Below are 21,247 nucleotides of genomic sequence, written 5' to 3'. Positions count from 1 at the left end.
ACCCAGTCCAGGTTTTACAACCAGCTTGATCAGCCCCCCAGTGTGTCTAGCTAACAAGCTCAGGCGTGTCCTTATTATTAAACTCATAGTAAAACCAAGAATGGATCAAACGGCTATGCAATGATGCAAGAAGCTAAATTATTGAACACAGTAGTAGGCGTTTCTGACAAACTCGGAGTCTGCTTTAACCCCGTCCCCTTTAGGGATAATGACCCAATCAGGCTCCCAGAGTGAAAGCATGCTCAGCCTATAAGGACTTGCTTTCTCTGCACCCACACGGCGCACCGTGCTGAGCAGGGAGTGAAACTGGCTCCCTATCTCCGCCATTGTGGCTCCCAGTTCTGTGGCTCCGCTACCCGACGCCGGCTCTGAGTTTGAGCCGCGATGGCGTCAGTTTCACACTGAAGTTCCTCGTCTTGTGTTTTCCCGCAGTCCTCCCCGGTAACTGGATCCGCTTGCGGTTTCCGGAGGCAAGGTGTTGCTTTCACAAAGGGCTTTTTTTTTTGTTTTGTTTTGTTTTGTTTTTTTGGAGAACCTGAAAAGAACGACCCCAGGTAACGCGCGTGATTTCATTTTTAATTCGGAAGTCACACACGGCTCGCCTCTCTCTCTCTCTGCAAAAACATCTGCTGTTTGTTTACTGCAGGAAAGTACAGTCGTATCGCAAATTGCCGGACGTTTCTGCAGCATTATTTCCTTATGTATGTCTGATAAATTATACCAAGCAATGCAAATAATAACGAAGTGTGTGTGTTTTGTCGGCAACCGTATGTCATGTGCAAATGCGACCCAATGAAACAGCCATTATTATTATTATTATTATTATTATTATTATTATTATTATTATTATTATTATTATTATTAAACACATTTACAGTTTTAAACATATTTGCAGCAGCGTGCACATGTATTTGAACACTCCCGTTGCTTCTGTAGTTTGGGTTTGTTGTGCGTTATGAAATCAAACCGCTGGAACTCAAAATCTGGGTTAAGAGGCAAATTAGCGACCGTCTGATTTAATATGATTCATTAACAGACCACACCTGCAATTTGTTTTCTGATAGGTGCTCGGTTGTACAGGTGAGGGGAGGACAGGTTTCTGATAGGTTCTTGGTTGTACAGGCGAGTGGAGGACAGGTTTCTGATAGGTTCTTGGTTGTACAGGCGAGGGGAGGACAGGTTTCTGATAGGTGCTTGGTTGTACAGGCGAGGGAAGGACAGGTTTCTGATAGGTTCTTGGTTGTACAGGTGAGGGGAGGACAGGTTTCTGATAGGTGCTTGGTTGTACAGGTGAGGGGAGGACAGGTTTCTTATAGGTGCTTGGTTGTACAGGTGAGGGGAGGACAGGTTTCTTATAGGTGCTTGGTTGTACAGGTGAGGGGAGGACAGGTTTCTGATAGGTGCTTGGTTGTACAGGTGAGGGGAGGACAGGTTTCTGATAGGTTCTTGGTTGTACAGGCGAGTGGAGGACAGGTTTCTGATAGGTTCTTGGTTGTACAGGCGAGGGGAGGACAGGTTTCTGATAGGTGCTTGGTTGTACAGGCGAGGGAAGGACAGGTTTCTGATAGGTTCTTGGTTGTACAGGTGGGGGGAGGACAGGTTTCTGATAGGTGCTTGGTTGTACAGGTGAGGGGAGGACAGGTTTCTTATAGGTGCTTGGTTGTACAGGTGAGGGGAGGACAGGTTTCTTATAGGTGCTTGGTTGTACAGGTGAGGGGAGGACAGGTTTCTGATAGGTGCTTGGTTGTACAGGTGAGGGGAGGACAGGTTTCTTATAGGTGCTTGGTTGTACAGGTGAGGGGAGGACAGGTTTCTTATAGGTGCTTGGTTGTACAGGTGAGGGGAGGACAGGTTTCTGATAGGTTCTTGGTTGTACAGGCGAGGGGAGGACAGGTTTCTGATAGGTGCTTGGTTGTACATGCGAGGGGAGGACAGGTTTCTGATAGGTTCTTGGTTGTACAGGTGAGGGGAGGACAGGTTTCTGATAGGTGCTTGGTTGTACAGGTGAGGGGAGGACAGGTTTCTGATAGGTGCTTGGTTGTACAGGTGAGGGGAGGACAGGTTTCTGATAGGTTCTTGGTTGTACAGGTGAGGGGAGGACCGGTTTCTGAAGCTCTCGCCCCATTTCTGCAGGAGCCCCGATGTGGAGATGTCTCTGTCGGACGCAGAGGAAGGGCTGGTGATGGACACTGTCCCCAGTGAGGAGGAAGAGGAGGAGGAGGAGGAGGAGGCAGGGATGGAGTTTGTCCACATCAATGAAGAGGTGCCTGAAAACAGCATGAAGCTGATACTGAACTGAGGGAGAGGGAGGGGGAGAGGTGTCGGTCCAGTAAATAAATGCAAAATAATTTGGATTTTAATAAATGTGTCTAAACTTAGAATGTACCATAATTCACTTACTAAAGAAAAATACAAACACTAATATATATATACATATATTATTCATGTCTGAAAACAAGCTTGCTGTTAGAATCGCTGCACAACGTTATGATGAAGGCGTCGGTCAGGTTGAATGGTTATACTTGTGGTTTGCAGCTGAAGCCTGGGTTCATATCAGTGATAATGTTGTCAGTGCTCATAGGAGGAGGTTAGACACTGCGCTTCATATCGCTGGCTTGCACAGGGCTGGAAACAAATACTCCCATTGCACAGCAGTGTGATCCATTCCAGGTTTTACTACCAGCTTGATCAGCCCCCAGTGTGTCTAGGTAACAAGCTCAGGTGTGTCTTGATATTAAACTCCTAGTGAAACCAGGACTGGATCACACTGCTGTGCAGCGGGAGTCTGATTCCCAGCCCTGTTTAAAGAAGATCAGTGATAATATTGAGGTAAGAAAACAGAAATGTCAAAGCATGGTTAGATTGGCAGTGCTTTACCAAACAGCCTCCTTCAGCAGAAACAGTAAACCCTATTCCACACACACGCTGACCGCTAACAGAAAACCACTCTTCTTTTCAACAGGGGGTGCAAGTCCAGATGTCTCTGTCGGACCCCAGAGAGGACCCGGAGACCCCAGAACCCCTTGCCGGCGAAGAGAAGACCCCGAAAGAGACGTCCGCCGAACTTGAACCCTTGGATCCCCCCTCCCTGTGCATAGCGGACCCCTCAGAGCTGGGGGGCATCGTGATCAAACAGGAGGTCGATTCGGGAGAGAGCGAAGCAGAGGAGAGCGGGGAGACTGGGGGGCTGTGCCCGGTCACGGAGGACGGGCTCAGCGGCGGGCAGGACCTCTTCCGCTGCCCGGAATGCGGGCAGACTTTCAGTCTCCACTCCCAGCTGGCTTCCCACAGGCGGCGCGGCCACCGCGCCCGGGAGAGACCGTACTACTGCGCGGTCTGTGCCAAGTGCTTCTACCAAGCGGGGGACCTGCGCAAGCACCAGCGCATTCACACGGGCAAGAAGCCCCACGGCTGCCCCCAGTGCGGCATGCGCTTCACCCAGTCAGGGGTCCTGAAGCGGCACCAGCGCACGCACACGGGGGAGAAGCCTCACGCCTGCCCCGTGTGCGGGAAGAGCTTCAGCATGAAGCACAACCTGCAGACTCACCGGCGCATCCACACAGGGGAGCGGCGCTACGGCTGCGAGCAGTGCGGGAGGAGCTTCACCCAGCTGCCCCACCTCCGGAGGCACGAGCAGGTCCACTCCGGGGTCAAGCCCTTTGAGTGCTCCGTCTGCAGCAAGCGCTTCACCAGGGCCTCCAATCTGAGATCGCATCAGAAGCTGCACCCGTGACCCGAGCTTCGACGTGATTGGACGGGTTACAGTCAGGGCTGGCTCCGAAAGACCGCCTTTTAACAACAACAGCAACAACAACAACAATAATAATAATAATAATAATAATAAGTTATAATCAAACTCGCTCCGACTGGTGACACTTCAAAATAATAATAAAGCAGAAACTCCACACCTGACCCCCTGAGAGGTCACAGGGGGTCACTGAGAGGTCACAGGGGGTCACCGAGAGGTCAATGAAGCCCGAGCTACAACCTGGCTCTCCCTTGAAGATCACATTCAACAACAACAACAAATAATAATAATAATAATAATAATAATAATAATGACACAGAAACTCCAGACCTGAGATGCCAGCGGTTCATAGTAATGTTTGACTCTCAACTCTCCAGCAGTGTTTGTTTTGAGTAGGACAAAAACAGCGTTACCTGTTTTTCATATTCCGTGATGAAACGGTACTGAATTATCCAGAGGGGGTTCAGGATTGCATGTGCAGGATGATGGGTGGATGTCAGTGATGTCATTTTTGATGAGCTGCAATACATTGTCTTCTATATATATATATATATATTAAACCCCCTTATCTGTGTTGTTTTATTACACTTTACGCACACATTATATATATAATTATTATTTTTTATTTCTTAGCAGACGCCCTTATCCAGGGCGACTTACAATTGTTACAAGATATCACATTATTTTTACATACTTTTTTTACATTATTTTTTACACATTATTTTTACATACAATTCCCCATTTATACAGTTGGGTTTTTTACTGGAGCAATCTAGGTAAAGTACCTTGCTCAAGGGTACAGCAGCAGTGTCCCCCACCTGGGATTGAACCCACGACCCTCCGGTCAAGAGTCCGGAGCCCTAACCACTACGCCACACTGCTCTCAATACCCACCAAGCTATAGATACAGAGATAATATAATATATAGACGATCCTTCATCCCAACGCTGCCACTTGTGACGTACCAGTTGAGCTGTTTGCTTTGGGACCGCCCCCAGACTCCCAGAAACCAATCAGATTCCTTATGTGAAAACCTTAAACTAGCGGCGTTGATTTAAAAACTGATTCGAGAAACTGCAAGGCGGCGGTCGCCATTCTGGCTCCAGATCCTCTGCAGTTTAACAGCATGCCGGCTGTCAGCGCGGAGCCACAATGGCGCCAGTTTCATGCCACTTCTCTATAAATGGTTTTCAGTGTTCCTGTATCGTAGTTCCGGCAAAACACGGGACGGGAGAAAGGTGGCAGTTTGGTTGCAATTCAATAGAAAAAAAACAACGGTACAGTAAATATTTCTAATTCTTGAGTATTCATGTTATGGGACTGCATTGCATGTTAAACCAAGCGTTTTGTTTTTAAATATATTGTTTGATTTTGCTTATTTGAATTGATAATGCAAAAGCAATTGTTTGTATCCGTTTGTGATTATTATTATTTTTTTTATTGAATCGAGGGAGGGTCAGTTCTCTTATGCACAGTAATTGTGATAGAGTCGCTGTTGTGGTTTTATTTAGGCTGTGTTTGGTTAGCACTCTGTTAGTCCGAGTCGTGTCGCCGCCGGCGCGGTGCAGCTGAATCAATGGGAGCCTTTGTGACGTCTGTCATCGCGAGCCAGGGTAACTACACCGAGCATCAGAAGAAACTTATCACTGTTATAACACAGTGATTGATACTATAACACAAGATTTTTAATTACAAATATATATATATATATATTGCTATTTCATAAATAAATAATGAAATACAAATTTTAAAAAGTCCAGGGGAATGGAAACATTGAAAGTGTATTTTGAATCAAGTTGCTATTGAAACCTTTCATTTTTCATTTTAATTTTTCCACATGCACCATATATATATATATATATATATATATATATATATATATATATATATATATATATATGTGATAGATAGATAGATAGATAGCTATATATGTTTATTTTCTTCTGGCCCGATATGAGGTCGCCGTGCATGACAGTGTTAAAACTCAGACGCTGGTTCAGCTCCGCACCTCACGTTGCCTCATCGCGTGATCAGCGATAATGAACACACAGACGCCACGCCTGCTAAAGCTCCTGCCGTTTATATTCACACAGACGACATGCCCGCTAAAGCTCCTGCCGTTTATATTCACACAGACGCCACGCCTGCTAAAGCTCCTGCCGTTTATATTCACGCAGACGCCACGCCCGCTAAAGCTCCTGCCGTTTATATTCACGCAGACGCCACGCCCGCTAAAGCTCCTGCCGTTTATATTCACACAGACGCCACGCCCGCTAAAGCTCCTGCCGTTTATATTCACACAGACGCCACGCCCGCTAAAGCTCCTGCCGTTTATATTCACAGACGCCACGCCTGCTAAAGCTCCTGCCGTTTATATTCACACAGACACCACGCCTGCTAAAGCTCCTGCCGTTTATATTCACGCAGACGCCACGCCCGCTAAAGCTCCTGCCGTTTATATTCACACAGACGCCACGCCCGCTAAAGCTCCTGCCGTTTATATTCACACAGACGCCACGCCCGCTAAAGCTCCTGCCGTTTATATTCACGCAGACGCCACGCCCGCTAAAGCTCCTGCCGTTTATATTCACACAGACGCCACGCCTGCTAAAGCTCCTGCCGTTTATATTCACACAGACACCACGCCTGCTAAAGCTCCTGTCGTTTTTATTCACACAGACGCCACGCCTGCTAAAGCTCCTGCCGTTTTTATTCTCGCAGACGCCACGCCTGCTAAAGCTCCTGCCGTTTATATTCACACAGACGCCACGCCTGCTAAAGCTCCTGCCATTTTTATTCTCGCAGACGCCACGCCCGCTAAAGCTCCTGCCGTTTATATTCACACAGACGCCACGCCTGCTAAAGCTCCTGTCGTTTTTATTCTCGCAGACGCCTCGCCTGCTAAAGCTCCTGCCGTTTTTATTCCCGCAGACGTCTGCAGTGATGCTGCGGCTCAGCGACGCCACAGACAGCGGCTCTGAGATCGAACCCGGCCCCCTGAAGGAGGAGACACGCAAACCGGGGCCCCTTAAAGAGGAGGGGGGTCCGGATTACGAGGAAGCAGGGCGGGGGTCTCCCCCTCCTTCTCCCCCGGCTGTCGAAGACGTGTCGGAGCTGGGGTGCATCGTGATCAAGCAGGAGGTGCTTTCGGAATGCGGCGACACGGAAGAGGAGGAGGAGGCAGATCTGGGATATCATGAGGAAGGGCAGGGGGACGAACCGGGGTCGCTTCTGGAAAGGGAACGAGACGGGGAGGAGGAGGAGGAGGATGAGGAGGAGGCGGCGGGGAGGAGGAAGAGAGGGAAACGACATTCCTGTCCCGAATGCGAGAAGTCTTTCAGCCAGTCCTCCCACCTCAAGGCTCACCAGCGCAGGCACGCGGGAGACCGGCCCCACGCCTGCCCCGACTGCGGGCGCCGGTTCTACGAGGCTCGGGGCCTCCGGTCCCACATGCACATCCACACGGGGGACAAGCCCCACCGCTGCGGGGAGTGCCACAAGAGCTTCGTCCAGCCCTGCCACCTCCGGGCACACCGGCTCACCCACACGGGCGACCGGCCCCACGCCTGCCCCGACTGCGGCAAAGCCTTCCCCGACGCCAGCCGGCTGAGATCCCACAGGCTGGTCCACGCGGCAGAGAAGCCGTACGCCTGCCAGCAATGCGGGAGGGGCTTCTGCAGCCCCTCCCAGCTCCGCAAGCACGGCCGCACGCACTCCGGGGAGAAGCCTTACCCCTGCCCGGCCTGCGGGAGAGCCTTCGCCAGGGCCGACGGGCTGGAGAAGCACTCCAGGACCCACACGGGGGAGAAACCGTACGAGTGCGGCGACTGCGGGAAGAGGTTCTGCGACTCCACGCAGCTGAAGATGCACGGACGCACCCACACCGGGGAGAAGCCGTACGGCTGCCGGCACTGCGGGAAAGCCTTTGCCGGCTCCGGACAGCTCCGTCGGCACAGCCTGACCCACGCCGGCGGCCGTGGAGAGGAGGAGGAGGAGGAGAAGCTGTTCCCCTGTCCGGATTGCGGCCGGGTCTACTCCACTGCCACCGGGCTGGAGAGGCACAAGCGGGTCCACTGCCCTTCCTCCTCCTCCTCCTCCTCCTCCACTGCCCCAGGAGAGAAGCCTTACCCCTGCAGCGACTGCGGGAAACGTTTCCTCACCGCCTACCTCTTGAAGAGGCACGGCCCGGTGCACACGGGAGAGAAACCGTACCGCTGCCCGGACTGCGGGAAGAGCTTCAGCTGGGCCGCCAGCCTGGAGAGGCACCGGCGGACACACGCCGCCCAGAAGCCACACCCCTGCCCAGAGTGCCGGAAGAGCTTTTGCGACTCGGCCCGGCTTGCAAAGCACCGGCAGGCGGCGCACTCCAGGGAGCGGCCGTTCCGGCGCTCCGACTGCGGGGAGAGTTTTTCCGACGGCAGCGGGGTTGAAGAAGCACCGGAGGATTCACGCGGAGGGAAAAAAGAGCGCACGGGTGCCTGAAACGCGGGAAAGGGATTTGGGTCTCCGAGCGCACCCACACCGGAGAGAGAGAGAGACCGCATCGCCGCTCTGAAAGGGTTCAACCGGCTCTCCAACTGCACGGCGCACCAGCAGCAAAGACACCAGGGAGAGAAGGGCACGCAGCAGGGAGGGTTCACCGGAAGATCTGGGGTGTTTGAAAACGGATTCCGGCAAAGAAGCTTGACTTAGTTCAATGGCAAAAAAAATAAATAAATAAATTAAAAACGCTTCTGAGAAAATAAAACAATAATAATAACTAAGCTGTGTGCCGTGCGTTTCTGTATTTGCCGTGCCTGTGGTTATTATTATTATTATTATTTGTTTATTTAGCAGACACCTTTATCCAAGGCGACTTACAGAGACTAGGGTGTGTGAACTATGCATCAGCTGCAGAGTCACTTACAACTACGTCTCACTCGAAAGACGGAGCACAAGGAGGTTAAGTGACTTGCTCAGGGTCACACAATGAGTCAGTGGCTGAGGTGGGATTTGAACCGGGGACCTCCTGGTTACAAGCCCTTTTCTTTAACCACTGGACCACACAGGTGTGGGGTGTGGCTAGCATTGCTTGGTCGGGTGATTTTAGAATAAACAGACTAAACGCTTGTTAATGTGTGCAGCTGTTTGTGGTACTTTATTTAGTGTAATTGAAACTACATATAATTGTAATGCTGCTGTGATTGTGAATGTAATGTTAATGACCCGCGGGTCTGCCACGTGCTCCCCTACAATGCAAGGAGCCAGAGAATCACACAGGAGTACGGGTGGTATGAATTTTATTTGGGAAGGAGAGTCTTTCATTCTTTCTTCTAATATTTACAACAAGGCATGCAGCATCGTAGGAAACGCTACACTTGTAATCAAACAAGCCAAGTTATCCGTCCCTCCTCCTCCTCCTCCTCCTCCTCCCTCCCTTTCCCTCCTCTGTCAGGTGTGCAGTCTCTGGTGGCGGTGCAGGTGAGGCAGCTGGTGGAAGCTCCTCTCCTCCCTCTCTCCTCTCTCTCTCAGGTGTGCAGTCTCTGGTGGCGGTGCAGGTGAGGCAGCTGATTGAAGCTCCTGTCCCAGTCCCCTCTCTCCTCTCTCTCTCTCAGGTGTGCAGTCTCCGGTGGCGGTGCAGGTGAGGCAGCTGGTTGAAGCTCCTGTCCCAGTCCCCTCTCTCCTCTCTCTCCCCCCTCTCTCAGGTGTGTAGTCTCTGGTGGCGGTGCAGGTGAGGCAGCTGGTTGAAGCTCCTGTCCCAGTCCCCTCTCTCCTCTCTCTCTCTCTCTCTCTCAGGTGTGCAGTCTGGTGGCGGTGCAGCTGAGGCAGCTGGTTGAAGCACCTGTCCCAGTCCCGTCTCTCAGGTGTGCAGTCTCTGGTGGCGGTGCAGGTGAGCCAGCTGGTTGAAGCTGCGGGGGCAGCGCTGGCACAGGTAAGGCCTCTCCCCGCTGTGTATCCTCAGGTGAGTCCTCAGGCTGCTCACCCTGCCGAAGCGCGCCGCGCACTGGGGGCAGCCGTGGGGCCTCTCCCCGGAGTGCGTGGCCCTGTGCTTGCCCAGGTCCCCCGAGTCTCTGAAGCCCTTCCCGCACTGGGGGCACAGGTAGGGCCTCTCCCCGGTGTGCAGGCGGGCGTGGCGGCGCAGGTACCCCGACTGCACGAAGCCCTTCCCGCACTGGGGGCAGCGGTAGGGCCTCTCCCCGGTGTGGGTGCGCTGGTGAGATTGCAGGTCCCCGGACTGCCGGAAGGCTCTCCCGCAGACCGGGCAGGGGTACGGGCGCTCCCCGCTGTGCACGCGCTGGTGAGTCTTCAGGTGGTGCGGTTTGTGGAAGTCCTTGCCGCAGTCCGGGCAGCGGTGAGGCTTGACCCCGGTGTACGGCACACGTTTCTTTTTTTCTTTCCCTCCTCCTCCTCCTCCCTCTTCCTCATCCGATACAGCCTCCTCTTTGACGATGATGCAGCCCAGCTCGGAGATGTCTTGCACGTACTCTTCCTCCTCCTCCCCTAACCCTCCATCCCCTTCACCGTCTTCCTCTACCACTACCCTGATCCTTTCTCCTGCCTCTAACCCTCCCCTCTCCCCTGTTCCTATCCCTCCCTCTTCCTTCCCCCCTAACCCTTCCTCTCCTCCCTCCTCCCCTCCTTGTTCTCCTGCACTGTAACCCCCTTGTTCTCCTGCACTGTAACCCCCTTGTTCTCTTGCACTGTAACCCCCTTGTTCTCCTGCACTGTAACCCCCTTGTTCTCTTGCACTGTAACCCCCTTGTTCTCCTGCACTGTAACCCCCTTGTTCTCCTGCACTGTAACCCCCTTGTTCTCTTGCACTGTAATCCACATCCTTGCTGCTGGCCTCCTCTCCACTGGGCTCTTCTTTAACACACAGGTCTTCCTCTGCGGTGATTTCCCAGGCAGGCTCGGCTCTCTTCTCTTGCAAGCGGTCAGATCCCGGTTCAGATCCGGTCCCTGCGGCGGAATGCGATTCCTCTGCAACGCGGAATGGTCCCGGTTCCGATCCCTCCTCTCCGTCTGGGTCGAGTTCTGGATCCGGGATCTCCTCTTGAATCCGGACCCCTTCCAATACCGAGCCGTGGCCAACGAAAGAGCCCTGTGACACCGAACAGAAAAAAGTTAAAAGTCAGGGAGAGAAATCAGACTCCCGTTGCACAGCGGTGTGATCCGCTCCTGGTTTCACTAGGAGTTTGATAATAAGACACACCTGAGCTTGTTAGCTAGACACACTGGGGGGCTGATCAAGCTGGTAGTAAAACCTGGAATGGATCACACTGCTGTGCAATAGCTTCTAATAATAATAAAACACAGATGTAAACGCTACTTCAGAAAGTTATTAATTTATATCATATAAATGCAATTAATAATAATAATTCATAATATTCAGTTGTTGAGTGGAGAACGTTATTTCAATGTATATTCTTGGAATGCAAGGAGTCAAACCACACGCTTATTAAATAAAGCAATATGTATGTGTGGTTTATATATATATATATATAAATTTAGACACTTAATTGTTCTATTTCTTGCAAACTCTTTATCTTCAGTTTTTTTTTTTTTTTTTTTTTTTTTTTTTTGTATTTATCAGATTTTGTACTAAACTGTTTTTAATTGAACGGTTTAATTGTTCGTTGATATCTGTGTCTCAGTTTGTGAGTGTGGCGCTTTCAGATCCTCGTGACGAATTGTGTGAATTGTTATTATTGATTTCTTAGCAGATTATTATTATTATTTATTTCTTAGCAGACGCCCTTATCCAGGGCGACTTACAATCGTAAGCAAATACATTTCAAGTGTCACAGTACAAGTAATAATACAATTAAGAGCAAGATAAATACAATGACTTTGGTAATGCAATGACCCAGCTTACAATTAACATTTACTTGTAGATATTCATGTATTTTAAATACGCACACTCCCACACAGAGAGAGATGAACGACCCCCGCGTTCACCACACGAATGTAAACACCACTTCATTGCGACAGTTACTGATAACGCCGCTGCGTTTAATAACGTAGTTTAACATCATATGAATATCATTATTATGAAGAATGATAATAATAATAATAATATAAATTGCTCACCCGATCGGTCTGTGTCTTTCTGTTGCTCGTTTGATCTGAGTTGTGACTTAACATAGCCTCCGTGTTTCCCTTTTGCCTTTGATAACAACGTGTTTCGCTCAGCTGCGCGTAGCTACACCCGAAGCCCCCTCCTTTCCTAAATGCTAGCCTTTGAACCGCATCAACCTGGGTTTAAAAAGCGAGATAAACGATGACAAACACGGTGCCAGATAACTCTTAAAATCACTCTCCTCTCTGACTTCCACGTGTGCTGAGCGCTACACTTCGACCCCGCCCCTTTCTCTTTTTATCAACCAATCGTTACTCGAGCTGCGGTGTCTGAACTCCCAGCCAATTACAAACAGAGGTGTTTTAAATAGCGGTTCTTATTGGCTGTGGGCGTCGCGGAACGCAAACGCGTCACGTGACCGAGTCAAGCGAAAGAAGGGCTGCAGTGACGTCGTCTTTCTTTCAACGAGAGCAAAATCAACAACAGACAGGAGGAAATAAATAAATAAATAAAGGAAAATAAAACATTTAAATTCACCAGTTGACAGGGAGTTCACGGTAAAATAAAGTGTGTTACATTTTTTAATATGGAGTTTGGTTGTTTGCGACGCTCGGGGTGTGTGTGATCGAGTCGTGACCCCAGTGCTTGTGAATGTTGTCCAGTCGTCTTGTATTTGTGTGCCTCGTTGTATTTGTGGGGTCCGATAACGTGTCTTTGTTGTGTCTGTATTGTATGTCTTTGTTGTGTCTAAAGGTTTCGTGTTTTCGCGGGGTTTGGTTTTGTGTGTAACGCGGCTGTGGGCTGTGTTGTTGTGACTCTAAACTCAACAATATGAATTCACAGCTGTGTCAAAACCGCACGGAGATATCGGAACACCCTCCACACAGTTTATTAACTTGTGGTGACATTAAAATAAAACTAGAACAGAACGGAAGAGGGCTGTATTGTAAAAAGATCTTCACCTAGTTTTAAAAAGAACTCGATACAGTTTGAAAACTTAATGAATAACTAAACTAATCTCTACATAAACATGTTATAAAGGCATCGTCGGCTGTCGTGTATCTTGCTTTTTAAACGCACACATATTCACTGTGAATGTGTTTTATTGTCAGACTTTATCGTTTAAAACGCGTTCGGTCTGAAAAGCGGCCGTTATATTTGAATTGTAGGTGAGCTCGAGCGGCAGCGCGAGCCTCCTGGATCAGAGAAGCCGCGCAGCTCGAGCTGAGAGGCGGGGCTTCGGCAGCTCACTCGCACGCCGTGCGTGAGGAGAGAGGACGACAGAAAGAGGCGCGCAAAGACATTTATTATTTATATGAGAGATAAAAATGAGATTGGAGACTGCCAGTGCTTCAGAAATGTTTTCTTGAATAGTTTTGATCCTGTACAGACCTGCGTAGCGGCTTTATTTTCTATTTTTATTTTGTCCTGTGGATACGCTGTAGCTCGCCGAAACCGGACTCTACACAGGTTAGTCAGATAAAATCATCTGGTATTATAAACATATTATATCCCTTCAATAGTTGTTAATCGTAATCGATTTTGTTATTACTTAACACTGACTTTATTGAATTTTATAACTGCTCTTATCTGTAATGTGATATTTTGTAGCAACTGTAAGTCGCCCTGGATCAGGGCGTGTGCTAAGAAATAAATAATAATAGTAAAGCTACACCTGCTATTCAGGCCAGATTTTGTCGCCCTCTAGAATCGCCTTTAGTAGCACTGCATTGAAATAAATAAATGCTTTTCTTTTCCAGCAGCTGCTAAACAGACGTGTGCTGCCATGGACAGTGTGAAGATGGAGTCTGTCCAGATTAAAGAGGAGTTCCCTGAACTTGAACTTGTCCCCATTAGAGTGGAGTTCTCTGGGCTGGCTTCCCTCCCCATTAAACAGGAGCTCTGTGAGATGCAATGTGACAGCAGCCAGCCAGGGGTCTCTGAGATTAAAGCTGAGCACAATGAATTGGAGATCACCCCGACAGACGAACCTCTTCCTGTGAAACAAGAAGAGGTGCTGGAAACTGTCCTTATTAAACGGGAGCCCCCTGAAGTAGAGTTTGACCACATGGAACCAGGGAAGGAAGAATCTGAGGACTTCAAACCAAACATCCCTGAGCTGGAGCCTGTACGCCTGCGGGAGTGTAGCGTGGTGCTGGAGAGAATCTGCGTGAGAGAGCAAGGCGCTGGAGAGGAAGGCTCTCCCAACAGCACGCAAGGAGGTGGAAAGGAAGACGGACGCTCCCATTCAGAATGCAGTCTAGCAGGTGAGTGACTCCCAGTAGCTGTGACATTGTCATTCTAGATTGCGTGAGAACTTTGAAGGCAGATTTTGATCCCAGGACTCGGTTTCACCAGCATCAGTCTTTACTGACTGATTTTACACATAAAGTAAAGGCTTTCAGTTTAACTTTGTGTTTTTAAGCTGGTGTAACCCAGTGCAAGCCTCACAGCTGAAATTCGCATGCTTGAGTCCACTCCACCACCCAGCCACATGCCCGAAGCCTACAAGCAGTCCCTCTTACTTTCTTTACTGTTAATATTTTCCAGGTTCCAGTCCAGCAGCAAAAGCAAGGGCGGGCGCTGGAGAATATCCTGACTGTGGGAAAGGTTTCATCCAGTTAAGGCATTTTAAAACACACCAGCGAACTCACACAGGGGAGAAACCGTATCGCTGCTCTGACTGTGGGAAGAGTTTCAGTCAGTCAGGACACCTGAAAACACACCAGCGAACTCACACAGGAGAGAAACCATATCAGTGCTCTGACTGTGGGAAGAGTTTCAGTCACTCAATATCCCTGAAAGCACACCAGCGAACTCACACAGGAGAGAAACCGTATCGCTGCTCTGACTGTGGGAAGAGTTTCAGTCACTCAATATCCCTGAAAGCACACCAGCGAACTCACACAGGAGAGAAACCGTATCGCTGCTCTGACTGTGGGAAGAGTTTCAGTCACTCAATATCCCTGAAAACACACCAGCGAACTCACACAGGAGAGAAACCGTATCGCTGCTCTGACTGTGGGAAGAGTTTCAGTCAGTCAGGATACCTGAAAACACACCAGCGAACTCACACAGGAGAGAAACCATATCAGTGCTCTGACTGTGGGAAGAGTTTCAGTCACTCAATATCCCTGAAAGCACACCAGCGAACTCACACAGGAGAGAAACCGTATCGCTGCTCTGACTGTGGGAAGAGTTTCAGTCAGTCAAGCAGCCTTGAAACACACCAGCATACTCACACAGGAGAGAAACCGTATCGCTGCTCTGACTGTGGGAAGAGTTTCAGTCAGTCAGGACACCTTGTTTCACACCAGCAAACTCACACAGGAGAGAAACCATATCAGTGCTCTGACTGTGGGAAGAGGTTCAGTCACTCAGTATCCCTGAAAGCACACCAGCGAACTCACACAGGAGAGAAACCGTATCGCTGCTCTGACTGTGGGAAGAGTTTCACTCAGTCAGGACACCTTGTTTCACACCAGCGAACTCACACAGGAGAGAAACCGTATCGCTGCTCTGACTGTGGGAAGAGTTTCAGTCAGTCAGCACACCTTGTTTCACACCAGCGAACTCATACAGGAGAGAAACCGTATCGCTGCTCTGACTGTGGGAAGAGTTTCAATCGGTCAAGCAACCTTGTTTCACACCAGCGAACTCACACAGGAGAGAAACCGTATCGCTGCTCTGACTGTGGGAAGAGTTTCCATGTTAAACACAACCTTCAAAAACACCAGCGAATTCACAGAAGAGAGAAAACTTAAAGACTGTGTTCAATGGGACTTTTCACTCTTTAGGAAAGCAGAATGAACCTTGCATTATGAATCCCTGTGTGTGCTATAAATTGCAAGGCTTTGAAAGCTATATTATATATCTAGCACATTAGTGAGTAAAGAAGGTCCAGAGTCTCTATGAAAAGTATAGGGGGCCCCGGGGCTGTATTACCACTAGGGGGCTCCGGGGGGCTGTATTACCACTAGGGGGCCCCGGGGCTGTATTACCACTAGGGGCACCGGGGGCTGTATTACCACTAGGGGGCCCCGGGGCTGTATTACCACTAGGGGCACCGGGGGCTGTATTACCACTAGGGGGCCCCGGGGGCTGTATTACCACTAGGGGGCCCCGGGGCTGTATTACCACTAGGGGCACCGGGGGCTGTATTACCACTAGGGGGCCCCGGGGGCTGTATTACCACTAGGGGGCCCCGGGGCTGTATTACCACTAGGGGGCCCTGGGGGCTGTATTACTACTAAGGGGCCCCGGGGCTGTATTACCACTAGGGGGCCCTGGGGCTGTATTACCACTAGGGGGCCCTGGGGGCTGTATTACTACTAAGGGGCCCCAGGGGGCTGTATTACCACTAGGGGGCCCAGGGGCCTGTATTTCCACTAGGGGGCACTGGGGGCTGTAGTACCACTAGGGGGCCCCGGGGGCTGTATTACCACTAGGGGGCACTGGGGGCTGTAGTACCACTAGGGGGCCCCGGGGGCTGTAGTACCACTAGGGGGCCCCGGGGGCTGTATTACCACTAGGGAGCACCGGGGGCTGTATTACCACTAGGGGGCACCGGGGCCTGTCTTACCACTAGGGGGCCCCGGGGCCTGTCTTACCACTAGAGGGCACCGGGGGCTGTATTTCCACTAGGGGGCACCGGGGCCTGTCTTACCACTAGGGGGCACCGGGGCCTGTCTTACCACTAGGGGACCCTGGGGGCTGTATTACTACTAAGGGGACCCAGGGGGCTGTATTACCACTAGGGGGCACCGGGGCCTGTCTTACCACTAGGGGACCCTGGGGGCTGTATTACTACTAAGGGGACCCAGGGGGCTGTATTACCACTAGGGGGCCCCGGGGGCTGTATTAATGTACTATATGTTGAACCCGTCCACTTTCCTGATAAAGATGGGTTCAGGGTTCTCTGCGTAACCCCAAATGGCTTCTACTAACTGTAAATAAAGATATAAATAAACAGTGCGCGGCTGTGACTGGTTTTTATTTTGCAGATAATACAAACAGCTTCATACTGTAAATTGGCTCAATAAAAAAATTATACTAATTGACCTTAAACTCACACAGTGCATTAAAATGCTTGTCATGCTATCAAGTATCTTCCGCACATCATAATATTTTTTCATGTCTTTGTGCGAGCATTTCAAACATCAAGTTGTTAAGCATGTCTTTTAGACTGGTGACAGTTTTGAATGCAAAAGGCAAAAGCATTGTGCAATTTAAACTGACCTTATCTGTGGAATGAAATGGCATTTTTACTGCTGCAGCTCTGAATAACTATATTGCAAACCTGCGGCCGCGGAAGATCCCAATTACTGCGAGAGCAAAATATTCAAATTAAGAGGGAGGGGTCAGAGAGAAGGCGTGGCCCTGGCGTGTGACGAAACACAGGACGCGCCCCCGGACGTGATGTCAGAGAGTATTTTTACATGCTGCGGAGAAAGGATTCGTGGTCTTTCAAAGAGAACAACATTGACAAGAAACCTCAGAAATAATAAATAAATAAATAAATAAATAAATAATCAGCTTGCACCAGTTCACAGGGCATTGACGATCAAGTAAGTTGCATGTTTATTTCAGTTTGGTTGTTTGTGAAGCTCGGGTGTGGCAGACCCAGACTTTGTGAAATGAACACGGCATGGCCGCATCAACAAGACCGATGCAATTTCCTTTCAGCTCAGAGCTGAGACAGAAAAGCCTCTTCCTGCTGCTGTATTCCTGTGAGCCGCGGTGTTTTCAGCTCGGTCAATGCTTTCTGTACCAGCACAGGTATCTGATGCTCTCGCTATAGCGATACTTACAGTCACACCATAGGCTTTTCAGCACCGTCCCTTATTAAATATAACCAATGAATTGGCGTTTCCGCTGGTATAGCCGTTTTGTACTAGCGCAGGCATGCGACAAAAAACGACCTGAAGTCGATATAGACGTAAGGTAATCAATATATTGTAGCGATGTGTCCTGCGTGTTGTGTTTTGTCTCACCTGAGCGCAGGTGTGGGGTGCAGGGGAGCGTGATCGAGTCGTGACCCCGGTGCTTGTGAATGTTGTCCAGTCGTCTTGTATTTTTGTGCCTCGTTGTATTTGTGGGGTCCGATAACGTGTCTTTGTTGTGTCTGTATTGTATGTCTTTGTTGTGTCTAAAGGTTTCGTGTTTTCGCGGGGTTTGGTTTTGTGTGTAACGCGGCTGTGGGCTGTGTTGTTGTGACTCTAAACTCAACAATATGAATTCACAGCTGTCCCAAAACCGCACGGAGATATCGGAACACCCTCCACACAGTTTATTAACTTGTGGTGACATTAAACTAAAACTAGAACAGATCGGAAGAGGGCTGTATTGTAAAAAGATCTACACCTAGTTTTAAAAAGAACTCGATACAGTTTGAAAACTTAATGAATAACTAAACTAATCTCTACATAAACATGTTATAAAGGCATCGTCGGCTGTCGTGTATCGTGCTTTTTAAACGCACACATATTCACTGTGAATGTGTTTTATTGTCAGACTTTATCGTTTAAAACGCGTTCGGTCTGAAAAGCGGCCGTTATATTTGAATTGTAGGCGAGCTCGAGCGGCAGCGCGAGCCTCCTGGATCAGAGAAGCCGCGCAGCTCGAGCTGAGAGGCGGGGCTTCGGCAGCTCACTCGCACGCCGTGCGTGAGGAGAGAGGACGACAGAAAGAGGCGCGCAAAGACATTTATTATTTATATGAGAGATAAAAATGAGATTGGAGACTGCCAGTGCTTCAGAAATGTTTTCTTGACTCGTTTTGATCCTGTACAGACCTGTGTAGCGGGTTTATTTTCTATTTTTATTTTGTCCTGTGGATACTCTGTAGCTCGCCGAAACCTGACTCTACACAGGTTAGTCAGGTAAAATCATCTGGTATTATAAACATATTATAAGAAATTCTATCCCTTCAATAGTAGTTAATCGTAATCGATTTTGTTTTTAATTACCACTGACTTTATTGAATTTTGTAACTGCTCTTATCTGTAATGTGATATTTTGCAACAACTGTAAGTCGCCCTGGATCAGGGCGTGTGCTAAGAAATAAATAATAATAGTAAAGCCACCCCTGCTATTCAGGCCAGATTTTGTCGCCCTCTAGAATCGCCTTTAGTAGCACTGTATTTAAATAAATAAATGCTTTTCTTTTCCAGCAGCTGCTAAACAGGATCCCGTGTGCTGCCATGGACAGTGTGAAGATGGAGTCTGTCCAGATTAAAGAGGAGTTCCTTGAACTTGTCCCCATTAGAGTGGAGTTTTTTGGGCTGGCTTCCCTCCCCATTAAACAGGAGCTCTGTGAGATGCAATGTGACAGCAGCCAGCCAGAGGTCTCTGAGATTAAAGCTGAGCACAATGAATTGGAGATCCCCCAGACAGAAGAACCCCTTCCTGTGAAACAAGAAGAGGTGCTGGAAACTGTCCTTATTAAACGGGAGCCTCCTGAAGTAGAGTTTGAGCACATGGAACCAGGGAAGGAAGAATCTGAGGACTTCAAACCAAACACCCCTGAGCTGGAGCCTGTACGCCTGCGGGAGTGTAGCGTGGTGCTGGAGAGAATCTGCGTGAGAGAGCAAGGCGCTGGAGAGGAAGGCTCTCCCAACAGCACGCAAGGAGGTGGAAAGGAAGACGGGCGCTCCCATTCAGAATGCAGTCTAGCAGGTGAGTGACTCCCAGTAGCTGTGACATTGTCATTCTAGATTGCGTGATATCCACAGTGTGCTTGAGAGGGAGGGAGGGAGCATGTAGGTTACGTTACTATCGGTTTGTAATTGCAACGTGTGTTGGAGGAAATAGACCTGAAACATTACAGGAGAACTTTGAAGGCAGATTTTGATCCCAGGACTCGGTTTCACCAGCATCAGTCTTTACTGACTCTGCTTTTACACATAAAGTAAAGGCTTTCAGTTTAACTTTGTGTTTTTAAGCTGGTGTAACCCAGTGCAAGCCTCACAGCTGAAATTCACATGCTTGAATCCACTCCACCACCCAGCCACGTGCCCGAAGCCTACAAGCAGTCCCTCTTACTTTCTTTACTGTTCATATTTTCCAGGTTTCAGTCCAGCAGCTAAAGCGAGGGCGGGCGATGGAGAATATCCTGACTGTGGGAAAGGTTTCACCCAGTTAGGGCATTATAAAACACAACAGCGAACTCACACAGGAAAGAAACTGCATCGCTGCTCTGACTGTGGGAAGAGTTTCAGTCAGTCCTGCAACCTTGTTTTACACCAGCGAATTCACACAGGAGAGAAACCGTATCGCTGCTCTGACTGTGGGAAGAGTTTCAGTCAGTCAGGACACCTTGTTTCACACCAGCGAATTCACACAGGAGAGAAACCGTATCACTGCTCTGACTGTGGGAAGAGGTTCAGTCACTCAGTATCCCTGAAAGCACACCAGCGAACTCACACAGAAGAAAAACCATATTGCTGCTCTGACTGTGGGAAGAGGTTCAATCAGTCAGGACACCTTGCTTCACACCAGCGAACTCACACAGGAGAGAAACTGCATCACTGCTCTGACTGTGGGAAGAGTTTCAGGTGGTCAGGACAACTTGTTTCACACCAGCGAATTCACACAGGAGAGAAACCGTATCACTGCTCTGACTGTGGGAAGAGGTTCACTCTGTCAGGACAACTTGTTTCACACCAGCGAATTCACACAGGAGAGAAACCGTATCACTGCTCTGACTGTGGGAAGAGGTTCAGTCAGTCAGGACACCTTGTTTCACACCAGCGAATTCACACAGGTGACAAGCCATATTGCTGCTCCGACTGTGGGAAGAGTTTCCGTCACTCGGTAACTCTTAGACAACACCAGCGAACTCGCACAGGACAGAAACTGTATCGCTGCTCTGACTGTGGGAAGAGTTTCTGTTTTAAACAAGGCCTTCAAAAACACCAGCAGACTTTTCACTTATAAGGGGAAAAAAACCTGTTAACCTTGCATTATAAATCCCTGTGTGTCTCAGTGTGTGAGAATGTAAGTGTGTGTGTGTGTCTCTCAGTATGTGAGAGTGTGTCTCATTGTGTGAGAGTGTGTGAGAATGTAGGTGGTAGTGTGTGTCTCTGTGTGTGAGGGTGTGTGTCTCTGTGTGTGAGGGTGTGTGTCTCTGTGTGTGAGGGTGTGTGTCTCTGTGTGAGAGGGTGTGTGTCTCTGTGTGAGAGGGTGTCTCAGTGTGTGAGAATGTAAGTGTGTGTCTCTCTCTCTCTCTCTCTCTCTCTCTCTCTCTCTCTCTCTCTGAGTGTGTGGTGTGGTGGAGGGGGGATCTATATATTTTTCAGAGGATTTATTTACTTTTTAATATAGATAAATAAATACCAGTGCTAAAGATGCTTTGACACAAAACCTTTTTTTTTTTTTTCAGTCCTGAGGAAATGCTACTGTGTTGTTAGTGAAACTCGATTTTGAGTCCTGTGTTTATTT

The 21,247-nt window shown here is 49.2% G+C and overlaps 3 protein-coding genes across 8 annotated transcripts; all 3 read left to right on the top strand.

Annotated features, from left to right (window-relative positions):
- Positions 1 to 288: 288 nt before the first annotated feature.
- LOC131709153 (zinc finger protein 22-like) lies at positions 289 to 4,263 on the top strand. Of its 2 annotated transcripts, none has more exons than XM_059011246.1 (3): positions 289 to 554; positions 2,089 to 2,263; positions 2,963 to 4,263. In XM_059011246.1, exons 2-3 carry the CDS (start codon positions 2,150 to 2,152, stop codon positions 3,731 to 3,733), a joined length of 885 nt encoding a protein of 294 aa, XP_058867229.1. In that variant the 5' UTR covers positions 289 to 554; positions 2,089 to 2,149; the 3' UTR covers positions 3,734 to 4,263. The 2 variants fall into 2 exon arrangements, with proteins under 2 accessions (XP_058867229.1, XP_058867228.1); XM_059011245.1 differs by having other exon boundaries at positions 290 to 554; positions 2,134 to 2,263; positions 2,963 to 4,262.
- Positions 4,264 to 4,578: 315 nt separating this feature from the next.
- LOC117434042 (uncharacterized) lies at positions 4,579 to 16,781 on the top strand. Its single transcript, XM_059010608.1, has 7 exons — positions 4,579 to 5,025; positions 6,680 to 8,222; positions 9,343 to 9,368; positions 9,690 to 10,208; positions 13,253 to 13,277; positions 13,568 to 14,074; positions 14,358 to 16,781. Exons 1-7 carry the CDS (start codon positions 4,915 to 4,917, stop codon positions 15,569 to 15,571), a joined length of 3,945 nt encoding a protein of 1,314 aa, XP_058866591.1. The 5' UTR covers positions 4,579 to 4,914; the 3' UTR covers positions 15,572 to 16,781.
- Positions 12,225 to 20,863, top strand: LOC131709147 (zinc finger protein 501-like). 5 transcript variants are annotated; one of them, XM_059011222.1, is made up of 3 exons: positions 12,225 to 12,374; positions 18,982 to 19,483; positions 19,875 to 20,863. In XM_059011222.1, exons 2-3 carry the CDS (start codon positions 19,009 to 19,011, stop codon positions 20,741 to 20,743), a joined length of 1,344 nt encoding a protein of 447 aa, XP_058867205.1. In that variant the 5' UTR covers positions 12,225 to 12,374; positions 18,982 to 19,008; the 3' UTR covers positions 20,744 to 20,863. The 5 variants fall into 5 exon arrangements, with proteins under 5 accessions (XP_058867205.1, XP_058867202.1, XP_058867201.1 ...); XM_059011219.1 differs by lacking the exon at positions 12,225 to 12,374 and adding an exon at positions 17,051 to 17,374; XM_059011218.1 differs by lacking the exon at positions 12,225 to 12,374 and adding an exon at positions 17,052 to 17,374 and having other exon boundaries at positions 18,979 to 19,483.
- The last annotated feature ends 384 nt before the right edge of the window (positions 20,864 to 21,247 follow it).

The sequence above is a fragment of the Acipenser ruthenus genome, chromosome 41 (assembly GCF_902713425.1).
Source record: "Acipenser ruthenus chromosome 41, fAciRut3.2 maternal haplotype, whole genome shotgun sequence".
NCBI lineage: Eukaryota > Metazoa > Chordata > Actinopteri > Acipenseriformes > Acipenseridae > Acipenser > Acipenser ruthenus.
Note: the sequence above shows the minus strand (reverse complement) of the source record. Positions and strands in the feature narration are given on the sequence as shown.